At 44.2% G+C, this 17,306-nt stretch overlaps 1 protein-coding gene across 2 annotated transcripts; it reads right to left on the bottom strand.

Moving 5' to 3' along the window:
- Positions 1-1,783: 1,783 nt before the first annotated feature.
- foxk2b (forkhead box K2b) lies at positions 1,784-17,306 on the bottom strand. 2 transcript variants are annotated; one of them, XM_084372629.1, is made up of 9 exons: positions 16,830-17,306; positions 9,644-9,838; positions 7,525-7,678; positions 6,732-6,878; positions 6,409-6,602; positions 6,096-6,298; positions 5,764-6,009; positions 4,485-4,685; positions 1,784-3,436 (listed from the first exon to the last, which is right to left on the bottom strand). In XM_084372629.1, the coding sequence occupies exons 1-9, from the start codon at positions 17,120-17,122 to the stop codon at positions 3,240-3,242; spliced, it is 1,830 nt and encodes a 609-aa protein (XP_084228755.1). In that variant the 5' UTR covers positions 17,123-17,306; the 3' UTR covers positions 1,784-3,239. The 2 variants fall into 2 exon arrangements, with proteins under 2 accessions (XP_084228755.1, XP_084228754.1); XM_084372628.1 differs by having other exon boundaries at positions 1,784-3,442; positions 16,830-17,305.

Below are 17,306 nucleotides of genomic sequence, written 5' to 3'. Positions count from 1 at the left end.
CACATTAGTTCGCTTCTATCGTACCATATAAAACAACCCTGTGTCATGAGAGTCACCAGTTTTGGTTTCATGCACAGATAACGATCACATGAGATGATAAACAAATGAAAGCGTTGACTGAAAGCTGCCGCAGCCCGTCGCTCTCGCTCTGAAGGTTTGTTGCTGTGTTCAGCACATCTGCTCGCAGCTTTCTGTCGCAGCTCGAGTGAGGAAACACCTTCGACGCGGCGGCTTTATTTAGCTCGTCCGACACAAAAGGAGGAATGTTGGAACTCAGCGGGCTGCAAACTGGATAATTGTTTCACTGTCGCAGGGCGTCTGTTTATCCAACAACACATGAGAACAACATGTGAGAGTCGGTGAGCGGCTCTCTGCCCTGTGGGCGTTCACTCTGCAGCTGGACCACTGATGGAGCAAAGAGGTCAAGATCCCTGCAAACTTCTCCTCTGAAGAAGAAGAGTTACATGTTCGATTGCTGTCAGACATGTTTGTATGAGACTGATCTTCAGTGGACGTCCTGATGTTGGACCCGTGAGGACGACTGACAGGATATCAGGATAATATAAAACATATTCGGGGCCCGACTCTCCTGTATTTATTTAGTTTTGCCTCCTTGTTCTGATTCAGGAGAACTTTATGTTTCAGTCCGGCTCATTTAAAGTCACAATCCTACATCTGCTTCGTCGGAGAATAAAAAAAACAGCAGTCAAAAATTGGTGTCGTCTTTTTACAGTAAACTCAGACAAGCTCTTGTCTTAATCTGATCTTTTGTAAGTAAGTTACAGCTGTTTATTATTAAATCATCATTGGCGTTTCGCAGTGAAGAGCAGCATCTTTCATTTACCGACCACGTAGACGTGTCCAAAAAGTAAACTGAACCTTTATTAAATCATAACAGAGGACACTGAAGCAAAAGAGACTTTTTTTTCAGAGGAATATATTTTTCACGGTGCATGAGCGACAAAAGTAACTCGGCGACAACGATCGCTTGTTGGCTCAGAGGAAGAAACTACGAGTCAGTGCTTCACAACATGATGGTGTAATCAGGTTCACTACGGAGGCCCTGAAGGCCCAAACAAGACGTGTGACACCAATTAAAAGCTGAGAAACTCTTTACATGAGTGTTTAAAGCAGATGGATAAGATTAGCAGTTTGAAAGTTGTTAAACATGTTAGAACAATAGATATTTTTTGACCTTTGAGGGTTAAAAGACAATTTTTCAAGTCAAGTCAAGTGCTCAGTGAACTACATCGTCACCAACATGGTCTCAGAAGGTCGTAAAAAAGATGAAAATCACAATAAATCTGTGGAAGGAGAGCTGGTTCTGGTTCAGTTCTGTGAGCTGCTGATAAACAGGAGCAGCTCAACGAGACGACGTCACTAACGAGACTGTTGGCTGTCAAATGTAGAAATAAAGATTCATCATATTGAAAAAAAAGGAATAATTTTATACAAAATTAAACTTTGAACTCTGTTACATCAGTGTGTAGTGATGATCCGTCTCCTTACACCTGAAGTTAACTGAAAAAACACTAACATTTCATGGCTTGATGAGTAATAATATTAATTAGGGGCATTAAAATGTTCCTGCTCTACTCGTGTTTGTGTCTCTGACCTCTTGTGTCATTAGGATGCAGCCATCTTGTGTTAAAGGACAAACATGCTGCTTTTCCAACCATCCGACAGCCTGTAAAAACATTCCTGCACTGCCCCCCGGTGGAGGAGAGTGGGATTACAACCCGTGATGCTGATGAGGTGAAGCAGAAGACGTGGATGCAGAACAGGGCTTTAAATTAATTTATTAAAAAAAAAGCATTTCTCCACTGAAGCAGAACAAACATCAATTTTTTTCGTTACTATTGTTTGGAACGTGTACAATCAGAAAACAGACTCGCCAGGTCGCCGGAACAGAGTAAAATAATCAAGCAAAAAGGAGGAGAGGGGGGGTCTGCCAACACCACAACGTCAACACAGCCGGGAGGACCAGGACCAGGAGGAGGACCAGGACCGGGAGGAGGAGGAGGAGGAAGGTGTGAGGGGAAACAAAAGAAGAAGAAGGAGGAGGAGGGAAATGAAAAACACAAACATTTAATCAAGTGCAGGTGTGGTTTTTGGACAAAGCAGGTCTTTTTTTTTCCTTTTTTTTTCTCCTCTGTTCAATTTACAGTTTAACTTCTCTGTTTGTCGGATACATGCAAGGTCAACATCTGGAACTACACATGGAGATTTCATATGCTTAATATCGGTTATCTGTGCAAGTATTAAAATATGTAGGTATAACTAAGCAAATTTCATATGGATATGTCAGAACGAGGGGGAGAAAAGAAACAAATATTACGAAAAAACTATTACACTGTTTCACCGAACAGAAGGAGGAAGTCCACGTAAAATAAAAAAAAAAAGAAGTGAGATTTTCTAACTTAGTTACCGAAATGTCATCGACCTCATCGTTTTGTACGCTTCCTTTAATTAAATTACTTATCTAGATAATTGAAAATACATTAAAAAAAAAAAGAAGAAAATCCTATGCTCCACATCTGAACAACAAAATACTGCATATCTACGTACAGCTGCGATAAAGGAAGGTCAGTATTGTGAGAGGCTAGCTGCCAGAGTTTCAGGAATATTGGCTCCGAGTTGATCCCTTTCTGAATGCGTTGACCGTTTTTGTTTTTCGTTACACGTGTTGCTTGGTTGGTCGCTTCGTCCCGGCGGGGGTCCGGGGGGAGGGGGGGTGTCGTCTGCTGGCTGCCGGAGTCTCCTATCTGCTCTGAGGTAGATGCGACAGAAAGGTGGCGTCCAGCCCGAGCCGAGTCTCCCCGCTGGACCGCTTGAGGTCAAAGGTCAGCTCTTAAGGGTTAATTGTTGTTAAGGCTTCCTGTGGTCTTGGTTTTTTTTTTTTTTTAGTCACTCTCCTGTTTCAGTGGCTCACAGGGGACACCTTTGAGTTCATCTTTGTCCCGTTTAGTTTTTTGTTTTTTTTTGTTCTCAACCCACGTTCCAAGTCTTTAAAGGGGTGGACATTATTTCTTCCTTTTCGATGCTCTAGAACAGATAAACCCAAAGTGAAAAATGAAAAGAGTCCTCTCCGTTTTGGCACCTCGGGAGTCAGTGGTAGAAGGAGGAGAAACAAAACGAACGACAGGGACGAGAGAGAGAAACCGTGGAGGGAGGAGAAGGTGGAGGTGGAGGTGGCGGTGGTGGGAGGGGCAGGGTCGTGTGGTGTGTGGTTGTACAGACTAGTTGTGGGCTCCCGAGTTGTTAGCTGCTGACGAGTCCGCCGGGGTCGAGGAGGCCGGGGCCCCGTCGTCTTCTGATTTGATGCGCTTGGCGTCGGGCTGTTCGGCGGCCAGCTGGTCCCCGTTCTGTCGTTTGGTGGGGAGGAGGGCTGAGGCGGAGGCGTGGGTCGCCAGCAGGTGGAGGGGGCTCGCCACAACTGTAGCTGAGCGGGAGAGGAAGCAGAAGAGAAGTGGCAGGTTAGCAGGGGAAACACTCGACTGCCAGAGCTGTTCACACTGTGGTTAACCGACGGGCGGATAACAAAGACTCGTGATTCACTGGAGGCTCAGAAAGTCTTTATTGTTTAACATCTCGCTTACTGACAGACGCCTTGTGGTTAACTTCAGTCTGAAGAGTTAGTAACCACAGTGGAAACGATTACAACTCAAGACTTTAAACTAGAGTTTAAAGGAGAAGTCCGTCATTCAGTGAGGTGATGAAAAGATTTTAGAGAAAAAGTGACAAAAATTCTCTGGTTTCATTTTCTCAAACATGAAAGTTTTCTTCTCGTCTTCATCTCATGTGATTGTAAATTTAATATCTTTGGATTTTAGACATTACCAGCTATCTGAAGACGTCACAGAGAGCTGTGATCATTAACATGTTCTGACATTTTTAAGATCAGATGATTAAATTAAGTGTTTGCGTCAACGGAGATCTTGTCCAGGACGATGTTTAACTGTTGCTGAGCAAAAGACAAACTCAACCGATGTTCATTACAACAAAGCGCCTCTTCTCATAATGTAATGTAGTTACTATGACTGAATGTCTACTCATAGCGAGACCTGAAAAATATGACTCATTGAGACCCGAAACTCAACATCGACAAATCCTTTTTCCCCCCGATGCTTCATCAAACACAAACACTATGCTGACATCAGCAGGAGAGCTGCTTCGTTGTTGGGCAGCTAACTAGCTGTGGGAAGCTGAGCCTTGTGGTGTGTTTGGCTAAGGAAGCTAACAGCTAACAAAGCTAAAAGAGCTAATGCAGCTAACAGCAAAACACAGAAAGACAACACAAGTTTGGAGTAAATAAAGTTCTTCAGCTGAGTACAGTGTGAATACTTGTAACTAACAACTATTGATGATTTTGGGATGTTTACATTCACTTTAGGACTCTTAAAACAGTTTTTAAGGATGGTGGTGAAGAGACACGGCAATAACTGCACGCGAACATGAAAATAAACACAGCTGACGTGTCTCACCTGAGCTGATGGGTCCCTGGATGGCAGTGGTGATGCTGTGGGTGCCGTTCTGCGTGATGGCCTTAATGGGCAGCTGGTGCTGACCCATGGGGGCCGACTGCACTATGGTAACAGTCTGCAGGGGCGTGGCCGACTGGGTGCTCTGGATGATGCGACTGGAGCCGCCTATAGAGGTGATGGTGGGGACCGTCTCCACTTTGACTGAGAGGAGGACACGAGACGTTTCAACAGTGACTCCAGTGAAGGTTCGTGTGGCAGGGGAATTTTTTGGGGAACATTTGAGCAAATAACAATGAATCAAAACTAAAAAACTCTGACTGTCATGTGAGTCTCATTTATATACTGAAAGATCAAAGTTTGGAAGATGTTCCCCTCCCCCCCCCCTCCATCTTCACTTCATCTCATTACTCTCAGAAAAAGACAACAGTTGTTATAAAAATAAGCCGAGTACAGACTGAACTGTTACACAAGTCATATGGAGAGTTGAGGGTTATGAAACAAACTGATATCATTCCTTTTAAATTATAAACAATACGTTATGAAGCATAAACTAAATGTTAAGCTGCATCTTTAGAGCTGCTTTGTAGACACACAAACTGTATTTACATTTTTTACTACTTTGCTGATTGAGAAATTCATTTCACCATCTGTTCACTCTGACTGCATGTTTTGATCAAACGTCCTTTTAAATATTAAAAAAGATGTTTTTGTTGACATGAATGATGATGAAACACCAGATTATATTAAAAAATTAAGCATTTCATCAAGGACTGTGATTAAATTCAAGCATATTCCCAACCTTGAAAACATAGCGGTTAAAATCAAGCACTTTCCAAACTTTCATTCATCTTTGTAATTAAATATAAAAGCATTACAGCTGCGATGAACTCAAAGCAATTCATCATTATTGATCATCAATTAATCAGGTTGAGTAAATTTAAAGGAAAACAAAGTCAAAATGTTTGAGGATGTTGTCTGTGGCTTTGGGAAACACTGATCGACATTTTTTAACATTTTAACCAGCACTTTAAAGACCAAACAACTAATGAATCAAGAAAATAACAGGGATTCAGAGACTTTAAGTGATCAGGCTCTGGGAGCAGCGGCTGCTGTCGACGGTATCGATAGAAACATCTTAGCCTTGATACCAAAACTGTACTTTCTCAGTGCCTGAGAAGACAGAGCGCTGTTCAAGCATAATGCCCATTCACAATCCTGGTAAATCTTGATAAACAGGCCTCTGACGGCAGCAGATGAGACTATTCCCCTCCCGCCTCACCTTTGACCTCTGTGTGCTCTCCGTTCTCCTGCAGTTCGCTCTTGTTGATGATGGTGGCCGGCTGGGCGATGACGGCGGAGCTGAGGGACCCTGCTGGGATCTGCTGCAGGACGTGGACCGTCTGGACAGCAGGCTGGGAGGTGCTGGTGCTCACGGGGGAGGCCATGGTGTAGGTCACTGGCTTAATGGTTTGAGGTAACTGACGCGGGACTGCTATGAGTACCGGCTGGTTGTTAACAGGCGAGCCTGCGACACAAACACTGCTGTAAACCTCTGAAGTCAGAGAGAGGAGGCCAATCAGACGGCTGAGAGAGAGAGAGAGGGGCTCATACCTGGTGTGTTTTGTGCAAAGCGTGCTTCCTGGATGACTGCCAGTTTGGGCTGGGTCACTGTGGTGGTGGTCGGGGCAGGAGCCGAGGAGGTCTCCAGCTCCAGGGGGACCGGGGAGCCCTCTCGTGATAGGCTGTCGGGGGTCTGGACGCCGCTGGAGTGAGCGGAGAGAACCCCCGAGTGATTGGGAGACGCTGGGGCACTCCTGAGGGTCAGACAGGCCAGTCACATGTCAGTATATGTATCCAGGTAGAGAGTTAAGAGGTGATCGATGACTGTTTGAGTGTAAGAAGTAAAAAAGGTTCCTGTGCTGACCTGGAGGAGAGGGGTCCGTGTGGGGTCCTGAAGCAGGGGACTCCCCGGGGCCTTCGTTTCCTAAAGGCCTGCTCGATGAGCTTGCCCTCCGAGGACGGGTCTATCCTCCAGAACGAACCTTTGCCCGGCTCCTCCTGCGACCGCGCCACTTTGATGAAGTAACGGTTCAACGACAGGTTGTGACGGATCGAGTTCTGCAACGGAGGAGAAAGAAAAAGGTTTGTTATCGAGGCATTTTTGGGAAAACGCACATTGTTTTGGAACAGGCGAGTTATACCGCCATCATGCAAACAGTCAGATCGTCCTCTCGCACACAGACTCACCTGCCAGCCCTTGTCTGCAGTCCTGTAATAAGGGTAGTTCTTTGTGATGTGATTGTAGATTCCATTTAGTGTGAGCTGCTTGTCCGTCGCCAGTGTGATGGCCTGGACTATCAGCTGTGCATAGGAGTACGGAGGTTTGGAGTCGTCCTGTGGAGCAGAGCATAAACACACATTATGAATTATGTATCTACAAACACCAGGAGGCTCCTCCACAATGAAAACAAACAGCAGACGACTGCAGCTGTCAAATATGTAAACACAGCACTTAAAACTGAGCAGGGAAAAATATATTTACAGACAGTTGGGCTTAAATCACAGGAGATATATGTCTAACGATCAGTGAATCTGATGATGTACTCTATTGGCTTGTTAATGTTTTAACAAGGAGTGAAAAGTGCCAGAAATTGCATACTGTGCATTTTAATGTTTTCCTCGTCTGACACTAGTAAAGCTGTTGGTCAGAACAAGAACCTGCTCTGGGAAATGTAAACATAAAAATGTTTTCCTGTTGATTATTACAAGTTGAATGTGGGAGAAATTCGTCTTCCAATATACTCGGTAAGCATGACGAGGCAGACGATAACAAAGGCTGTGACAGAGGATGACATATTGTGTGTAGACAGCAGTATTTAAAGACGCATTGAGAACCAGTTTGGAGCTGGAACAAACTGCCCTGTGGCTGCGTATGAAAGGGCAGTGAAATAAGTGATGACATGTTGAGCAGCATCTCAAACTAAAGGTCAGGTTTTGAAACACTCTGGCAGAGCGACCGGACTGTTAGTCCCGCTCTCACCTTGGGACTGTCCCCTCCGGAGGCGTCTTTGTCGTTCTCAGGCTGCGAGTTGTCGTTTAGAAGCTGCAGCTCTGCAGAGCTGACCATGCGGCCGCCCATCCTGTAGCCTGACGAGCCTGCGCCTCGCGGGCTGGAGGGGCACGAGTTAGCAGCACTGCAGGAGAAAAAAAAAAAAAAACACACAAGAACAAGACCGTCAGCTGCCAGGAGACTCAGTGCAGAGATGATTTACAGAAATAAACAACCAACAATAGGTTTGGATTAAGAGCTCGGAGCTAAAACATAACTAGCCCGTCGTGTCCCAGAAGGGCCACAGTTTATGTTTCCTGGCTCGGCTCATCCGCAGTCTGTGCTGCAGTGGCACGCTTTTGGCCGACTTCTATGCAAATCACACCACCACCTCCCAGATCGTCTCAAAACACTGCAGTCACTTCAGGAGCCACAATCAGGCCTAAAGCTACGACGCATTCAAACCTTAATCACTTCTAATTATCCCGGTTAATATTGTGAATAACCAGGGGATGAAGAGACTTAATGTAAAGAACCATCTCCATATTTAATGTGTGTTTCAGCACTCGGGGGACAGCGGAGATGTTGGTAAACCAAACAAAGACGCAGCAGCAGCAGCGCAGGATTTAGGAACATGTGCTGCACCTGCTGCCTCCTTCATTACACTGTCTGTTTATCTGCCAACAGTAAACATGTTTTATCATATAACCTTCAAATGGGCCTCGTATGACGGAAGAAACCTGGTTGGTTTTCAGCCATCTGGCTGAGATCAGGGGGCTGAGAGGATCTAAGAGTCTGAGATGGAGCCGGCTCTCTCTCTGAGCCCTGCAGTTGCTGAACTAAGCCTAAGCTGATCACCATGCAGGGGCCACATCAAGGTCAGCTGACACGTCAAGGTCACCCAGGGGCGTGTGGGAGTGACTCCTCGCCACCCTGCGCTGATCACTGAAGGTCGCAGATTCAGAAAACTGGTGGAAGAAGGTCCAACAGTCTTCTTCCTGGGAAACCGATACAGCACGACTTCTGATATTTAGTTTATTAACAACATTGTAATACGTAAGGGATAATGCCCAACAAGGTGTTCATTATCAGGAATTAATGGGGAGCCAGATTAATTGGGCCCATTAATTCCTGATTACAGACACCTTGAAGAAGGTCATTATCCCGCTTATACCATGGTCACTTGCCAAAGAAAATAAATTACACCATTCATTTATATTTTCATGTGTTTATAGCAGAACAATCACTGCCATCACGTACGGTTCTCATGCGATGGAAACGTTCACCGCTCCAGTAGGTAGGATGAACCTCAGGCCTTGTCCACATGTTTTTAATGAGGTTTTAATGAAAACAACCTTTATTTCTGTCGTCCAGACTCTAAACACTCAAACTGAGCTTCTGAACATCTTCAGCCTGGACACAGTTTATTATTTCTTTTACATGAACTAAAGACCGGACACACAGAAAATGCTTTGTTTAAAGAAATACACGTGTACATGTGGACCGGCCCATAATCCATTCATAGTCCACCAACCTCGTTCAAGATGGAGACAGACAATGTTTGACTGGTGTTGCAATGATTTACTGGTTTCAAGGTAAAATGTTGTTTTAAGTTTATGTAAAGTTTCCTGTCTGTCAGGACGTCATATTTTGAACCCAGTTACCTTAAAAGCTGTTGTGCTTATCACACAGAACACACGCCTTGATATATTTATCTTTTAATTAAAATAAAAAATGTTTTGCCCTCAAAGTTGTGCCAGTTCTTCCCTGTGGTATCTAACATGGTATCGATAGATATTTTCCAAGGTCTTGTACTGAAGTTACACTAGTGTGACAATCAGAAATATCAATCAATAAAACAACAAGACGTCGACGACCTTCAACTTTATCAAACATATGGATTAAGCTTCAAAACTCGCCTCAAACCAGGGAAGCAAACTGCTAAATACTAACACATCTCTGCTGTGACACTCACTAAACATTTCACAATCATCTGTGAGCAGACTTCCTACTAATCTGTTGAGTAAAACATCTCAGCAGCAGCTGAATCTTTGAGTCACATGCAGAAAAGTCACTTCCTGCCTGTGACACACGTGATAACCTGCAGTACCTGATGGTGCCGGTAGGCGATGGCAGGGGGCTCATGAGGTGAGCGATGTTGTCTGGAATGTTGATGGTCAGTGGGGAGATCTGGGGCTGCACTGGTTTCACTGGGGACTCTGGAGCTTCACGCTTCACCTTCTTCCCGCTGGACAGGGCTGTGAATGTGATCTTGATGTTTGTGCTGGGGAACCTGAACGTGCACCTGCGAAAGGAAAACAAACACAAGATTCACAAACTGTTTTCTTTTATAAACACGAGGGAAGAATCAAATCAGCGAGCGCTTGATAACGACACATCAACTGCAGCTGAGGTGGAACCGTTTGCCGACTGACTGACCGACTTTAATTAGCCGAGAGAGACGACGTGCAAGTTAATTAAATCTGAATACTGATGCTTGATGAGGCTCCCGTCTTCCACCAGCATCATCTCAAACTCTTAGTTGGAGGCAGCAGAGGAAGGATTTATTAGATGGCTCCACTTTGCTCCACTGCAGAGGAGTGAAGCTGCTGTGGTGTGGCTGCTCTGGGGGAGCGGTGGCCTCAATGGAGGACAGGCCTAAATTAGTCCGAGTGGTAAATATAAAGTGTGCTTACAGCGCAGTGGCCTCAGCATCATGCCAGCAAATTAGAAACACGTCTCAGATGACAAGGTGAACTTCTGCTTTAAAATGTGTCAATTGATTCAGAACAAATGAACTGATAACAGACATATCAGGTGTAGAATGATAAATAGTGACTACTTCCAGTGTCTCGAATGTGACGAGTTGCTGATTTTCTGTCTGCAAGTTGATTTTCTTTTGGTTTTGGACTGTTGGTCGGACAAAATAAGACACATGACGACATGACGGTGGGCTCCAGGAAACAGCATTAGCCATATTACTTGTCAGTTTCTGACATTTTATCTCATTTTCATCTCAAAACAGTTATTTAAGACCGTTATCAGCCACCTGCGATTTCACTGTTATTCCTCCAACATCCTCTGAACCTTTACTTCATCCACAACAATGACTTTCAAAGCGTTGCTGAAAACAGGCTAAGGACTTGTTCCACTTTCCCAACACACCTTGTGGTCCAATGAGGCTGCCTCCAACAGAATCTGGTACCTGTACCTCCAGAACCGTCCTATAGCACATCCTGCTGCCCTCAATAAAATAAAGTTACTGCTGTTCTCCTCATTATGGCAAAAAGCTTGTGTTGCCGAGTCAATCGTCATGACGCCGAACCATCTGAGGAGTGACGTGCCGACGCATCTTGGTTGTGACACCACAGACGGAAAAATCCCGGACGCAGGTGAGGCTGCGTTCAAACCCGCAACCGCCTAAACAACCAACCGCAACACAGACTGAAGCTACGTCAACAGCTGACGGTCAGGCTGATAAAGCGGAGCACAGATCCAGAGTATCTGCCTGTATGACTGCTGATATATAACAAAACACAAGACTGTAGAAATGTTCTGCTATTTTTTTTTTAAATATGGTAAATGTGATAAATATGGATGCTCACAACTTGGAGGATAAACATATCAGGGCTTGTGTACTCTGTGTTAGGCATTTTAGGTAACTGGGTGTGAGGAGGCGGGCCTATATAGGAACTGCAGTGGTGTGTGTGTGTGTGTGTGTGTGTGTGTGTGTGTGTGTGTGTGTGTGTCGAGATTGAGAAAGCGCAGCTAGAATCAGAATCGATACTGTGGAAATGATTATTGAAACGCTTTCAGTATCGATATTACTTTGATGTTTCAATACTTCTGACGACACTATGAGGGATCCTTACCAAAAACACTTGTTTGTTATGTGTTCAAGATAAACAAAAAATATCAAAAACCGATAATATTTAATTGGCTTATAAATGTCAAGTCAAGATTTTGGTATCTGAAGTGTTCTGGTTTCCATTTTTTAATTGATTTGTAGTCCAAGTAGTTCTGACCAACCATGTGTTAGCAGGCTTTGGTTGCATGCAGGTAAACGGTGCATGTGGACAGAAAAAGAGAGACAACACACTCATTCGTTCAAACTTGATTTTTTGAAAATGTGACATGATTACAGATGACTGACTTACAGACTGGTGTTATGAGTATCTGTGCAGTCTGATGCAACAGGTCTGCACCCCTCACGTTTATTACTGGGGTCTACTGCTGGACATGAGAGCGACCATCGCGTCTCTCTTCGATGTTATCAAGTTATAAAACTACAACAAGAAACAAGATGGAGTCAGGAATGCGTGGCAGCTGCCAACAGAAACTGAGCACATTTTAAAAAGGTGGTTTCCTTCTAATTAAAATACTTTGGAGTGGCTCGTCATTTGGACGACTGTAAACATTTATATCTGACGGATGAAGGTAAGTCTTTGGCAGATAACAGTGAATAGAAGGAAGCCTTCTCAACATCCCGGAGACGGAGCGGGCACGCATTTGGTTTTCGTTTAGTTAAACGGTGCCAGGCACAGTTTCTTTCGCCAGGCCCTCACAGAGCTGGCATCTGCTGAGAGAACTGTTTCCCCGACACCTACATCTCAAATTAGCTTTGCCACTCACAGGAGGAGACCGAAACACTTCCTGGAGCCGGGCTGCTGAGGGGAGACGCTTTCATTATGCCTGTGCCCTCCGAGCACCCTTTCAGGAACGGCAGAGAGACTCTTCTCTGTGGATCTGATGAAGTTTGCGGAGGATCCTTAAATAACATCAGAGCGATCTCAATATCTGGAGGCTGTGTTTAACTGACAGAGTGGGGACAATGATGATCTAAATATACCGATAAATAATAAATCATCAAACACAATCATGCTCCTTTATGCTCTTCCCTGTGGTTCACCGCGCTGTCAGCGAGCACCGCTGTATATTAGTCACCACACAAACAAGCTCGGCTGTCAGCCATTCGGGCAACTTTGATACGGGAATATTAAATCACGAGGGCTGTATACAGTATCGTACACAGGCAGCGTAGGTTGGTTCAGACTGCATGAAATATTTCTCAGGGTCTCCTCGAGGAAACAGAGGTTTTTGTGGCCTTCACTGTTCACAGAGAAGCAGCAGCTCTGGGTGACATTTTTATCTTTGGGATCAATTTCATTCTTCAGTAGCCATTTTATTTTATTATCACTACTTCCATCTAGATTCTGCACTACGCCGCTCAGAAAGATGCTTTGCTGTTGCGTTGTTTTGCACAATGACAATAAAGACTTGATTCTTGTATATTAGTGAAGGCGGTCTTCTCTTCCACAGGAAGTGGTCCGTCTCTGCTAGCAAATAATATGTGTCTCACTGCTTTGGTTTGAGGGACACATGCATGCTCTTTCTGTACTAAACCAAAGAACTAGGTCAGGAACTATCATCAAATACTAAATAAACCAGATGGAAGAAATATTTGACTGGATTAGATTCAAACCTTTGACACTCGGCTGTGTTTGATACTCTGTACGATGAACATTTTTTGGTTGGTATGTGGACGAGACTTAATGTTGGTTTATTGTTTAATGAGACTTTTGAGAAGATGATCAAATCTTTCATTATAAAATGTTTTATCTCTCCAACTGGGGCTGACCATTATCAAGTAATACACCATAGGGCTGTGTGATATGACGTTTATCTCATGTGACAATATCTGTTATTTCAGAAAATGCTCCTTTTTCGGTTCAGTAACAAATCTCACTCGTTACAGCAATATTTCTTGACGTGGATGCACGCAGCATTTCTTTTCCCCAACCGGTATTTCCGCGAAGACCCGCTCGTTATTATCAGGTTGACTAATCCTCGATCCTAACCAACCAAAGTAATGAAGGCAATGAACACAAGTCAATCAGAGGCAGTTTAGGGCGGGACTTGAAGATTGCTGGTGTAAAGAAAATATTGTATGCAGTCAGGAAATTTACATGAAGGCAACACACACAAACATGGAGGACAGTGAACGTGTCACAGAACAGGAGGCGTGCGACCAGCCGAGACTAAACAAGGACATAAAAGAGGAGCTACTTCTGTGCTATGGATGGTCTGAGCATGAAAAGTCTCAGAGATCGAATATTTATACATTAATATTTGATATTTTGTTGCATGCTTAAATCAAAATGTGCACACAGGTTCTAAATATGAGGAGATAAATTATTTAATATGATTACTTCCTTTTATTTGTAGCGTTTATCATTGAAAAAAATAATAGGTCTTTGCATCTGATTAACCTGTATAAACCATTTATTTAATTCACAGTTAATTACATGTTTTGTCTATAAATGTTGACAAGTGCTCAAAGCCCAAAGATGTTTTTCGCCATGATATAAAACTTTACATTTGAGAAGCTTGGACCAGCAAAAGTTTGTTATTTCCTGCATCTTAATGACCAAAACAAGGGACATTTGTTTGATCAAGGGGTTGATTCTCATTTGGAAAATTTTAGGCGTCAGTCCTAAAAAGATACCGATCCACCAGTACCAGTAAAATAAAATAGTGCTCTTATTCTTTCCTAGTTATTGTCCGGATGTCTATACATCTAGGAATAGTCCGAAATGCTTCATGTTTTAGACAAGTTAATTTGATCAACAAGTAAACAAGCCATACACAGTCCTAGCATTAACTAATTGCTTAATTTAACTAAACAGCACTACATGCATCACTTTTAATTCATAATCAGGCATTTTTAATTGTCTGGGTGAGGCTTGGTGGTCCGGAAAACTGCGTCCGCATTGTTGAGAATCCCCCCTCAAAGCGAGCATTCACTGAAGCCTCTTTATCAACCCCATTTCTCTCCTGTATGAACAATGAGGCCCGAACTCCAAAAACACAAAACGCACAGTTGCTATGCTGCTAAGCTGCGAGGACGGCAACAAAACAAAGCCTGCTGGGCTGAAAACTTTCACTTGATTTTCCCCCCTCCACCCGCCCCGCTAAAAAACAAGAATGTAAACAAAAGAAGACAGCAAGACGGGAAGAGCACCAACTCGGAGAGAATTTGCGGGTGTGGGAGAGGACGGGGAGGTGGGGGAGAGAGAGGGGAAGGGAAGGCTGCTCCTTTCAGTTCAGACTGTTTACATCACCAAAGAGGAATCCCTGGAACACAACCGAGCCGTCCCCCGGGCCACAGCTCAACCACTTCTCTCATGCTGTCAGTCTTTGGCTGCAGCAGACTTATCGTGGACAGTGAGGGTCTTTAAGTGTCCTATCTGGCTTGAGGATTACAGTAAAGCATGTGGCATGAGCGTCTTACTTATGGAAGTGGATGCAGTGAAGAGCGCAGCTGATTAAAAGCTCTTTATTGGCAGTTGGCAACGATCAATACAAGAACCTGAAACCACCGCTGCTCCTCCTTCCTTGTTCCTGGTGGCTGAACCGGTAGAAAGAAATGCACTGGTACACGCCTGATGTGGCGACGAGCGGGGCAGCGACCGTTTTAACCACCACCCTCAACACAAAACACGTTCAGCCGCTGAAAATATTTAAGTGCAAAGAAACAGTTCGGTGGTGCCGAAATTGCATCAAGTCAAAACAAGCTTTTTCTTTGTGGCGTACAAAGAAAAAAAAAAAAAGTGGTTTCACATTGAGGGATTGCACAATAGCTGAGAGCAGTGTGGGAAGTCTGGCCAGAGTTGGCAGAGCCTGGTAGGTTTGTCTACATTACAAGTCACTCCAGTGAATAAACTGCAGCCACTCTTTGGCGAGCTCAAATCCCAAATAAATCTGTCTGGTCCGAACGTCAACAAACTGGTTTGTTTGATTTTTGGTCGAGATGATCTTCCCATTCTGGTTTGTAGTTTACATTCTGTCTGTGGAGCTAATTATTATTTTCACTGTCGGTTCACGTAACTATTGTACTTTAAAACTAACCGATTCATCCTTTCATTTTCAGAAACGGTGATAACATGAACACATACGTACATAATATTCCTTTTTTATCTCTATTTTATTACTATTTTTCTTCTAATCTTGGATTAATTGTATTGTATGCTCTGTGTATGTGACAAATAAAGAAACTTGAACCATGACTGAAAACTGTAAGTTACTTTCCCAACAGCAACACATTGACAAAATCGCTTGTTCTGTCCAACCAACAGACCAAAACCACAAAGATGTTCAATGATCAATGATTTCAAAGTGAAAAAATCAGCAAATCTTCACGTTTGAAAAACTAGAACCAGGAAATGTTTCGACCTTTGTTGTTGCTGCAGAATAACGTTGGTGATTGGGTGGTGATTAGGATTCTGCTGATGAAATCAGTTTCATATCGTTACAAAACCGATTTCTTACCACTTTATCACTTACTTACATCTGTGACTTGCTGCATTTGCCAACTAAAGCATGACTTACATCCAAAGCAAGCAGAAAAATATTTACTTTTATTCAGATGCCAAGATTTACAGCCCATTAGTTCATATCAGGGATATAGATTCCTCTGTGTGATAAATGTTTGTTTAGAAAGCAGCACATTTCACAACAGCACATTATCAACAATCCTAAAAGTTGAACAGGCAAGCTGAAACCTGCACACCATGGCCCAGAAACTTTCTCTGAGGAGATGAACCAGACTCCCTTACAAAAAACGTCTCATTTAACTTTAAATCAAACAACCGAGCTCCAATTCTTGTTTGATGGTTAAAGTTGGTAGATTATTGGTGAAAAACATTGGCTAGCTTGACTTCGGTTAGTTTGAATGGAGGCCAAAGGTCCCGCAGGCTCTGCTGCTGTGAGCCGGCAGGGCGGGGACCGACTGGTTTGTTTACGTTTAGGGGTCGAGAGGAGCTCCATTCACAACTCCACAGAAGCGGCGGCTAACTGCTAGCTAACATGTTTGCATGACAACAAGGGCGACTGTTTACAGTATCAACAGATGTACATTTCCGTCTCGAGAGTCTCCACGTGATAGAAAACACACCGCAAGTCAACATCAACAATAGCATCCCTTTAGCTAAGAGCTAGCAGAGTTATTTTGGCTAGGTAGCTCCGATACAGACACTGAGGAATGCGGCTAACGCTAACTTAACCACGGGGGAGGAATGTGGGATAAGAGCAGGCGGCTAATTAACACTGTTGCTAGCAAAAATGTCAACAAAGAAAATGGCATTGGGAACAGGATGCGGAGTTCTTGCTAACATGCTAAAACACGTGGTCCCCATCCACCCTGCTAGCCGATATAAACCCAATGTTGTTAACTGTTAACTTTAGCTGACCGGCTACTAGCGCTAGCATCCACATGTTCACCGGGAGGGGAAACTTACATTCGCGGTAGCTGCAGAGGAGGGGCGCCCCGTCTGAGGAACACTCCGTCTACAAACACCCCGTTTTTACCGAGACACCTCAGGTAAAAATCTCCGCTGCCGGTGCCGTCGTCGCTGGCGGTGAATATCTCCAGATGCCTCCGCGAGATGAAGCTGGAGTGGCCCATGCTCACGTCCACGGAGCCCTGAGACGAGTTCCGGCCGACGGTCACCGAGCGCTTTTTCATCATGTATTCGAATTCACGGCCCTCGAGCCGGGCGACCGGCCCAGACGATCCGCTCACCACGGCCATGTTCGGGTTAAACTCTCTGAACGACAAACGTTGGGACAAAATAAAACACCGGTGTGCAGACGCCCGACTGTGGCCGTACAGAGGCGTGAAAATTGAGTAAATCTACAAGAGGGGCATCAAATTCAAAACAGGAATTTAGAGGGGAACATGCGAGGCCAGGGACAGCGGCTCCGACCCACCGCCG

This window comes from Pagrus pagrus (genome assembly GCF_965226575.1).
Source record: "Pagrus pagrus genome assembly, chromosome: 13".
Classification (NCBI taxonomy): Eukaryota; Metazoa; Chordata; class Actinopteri; order Spariformes; family Sparidae; genus Pagrus; species Pagrus pagrus.
The sequence above is the reverse complement of the archived record's forward strand: the minus strand, read 5'-3'. Positions and strand labels throughout refer to the sequence as shown.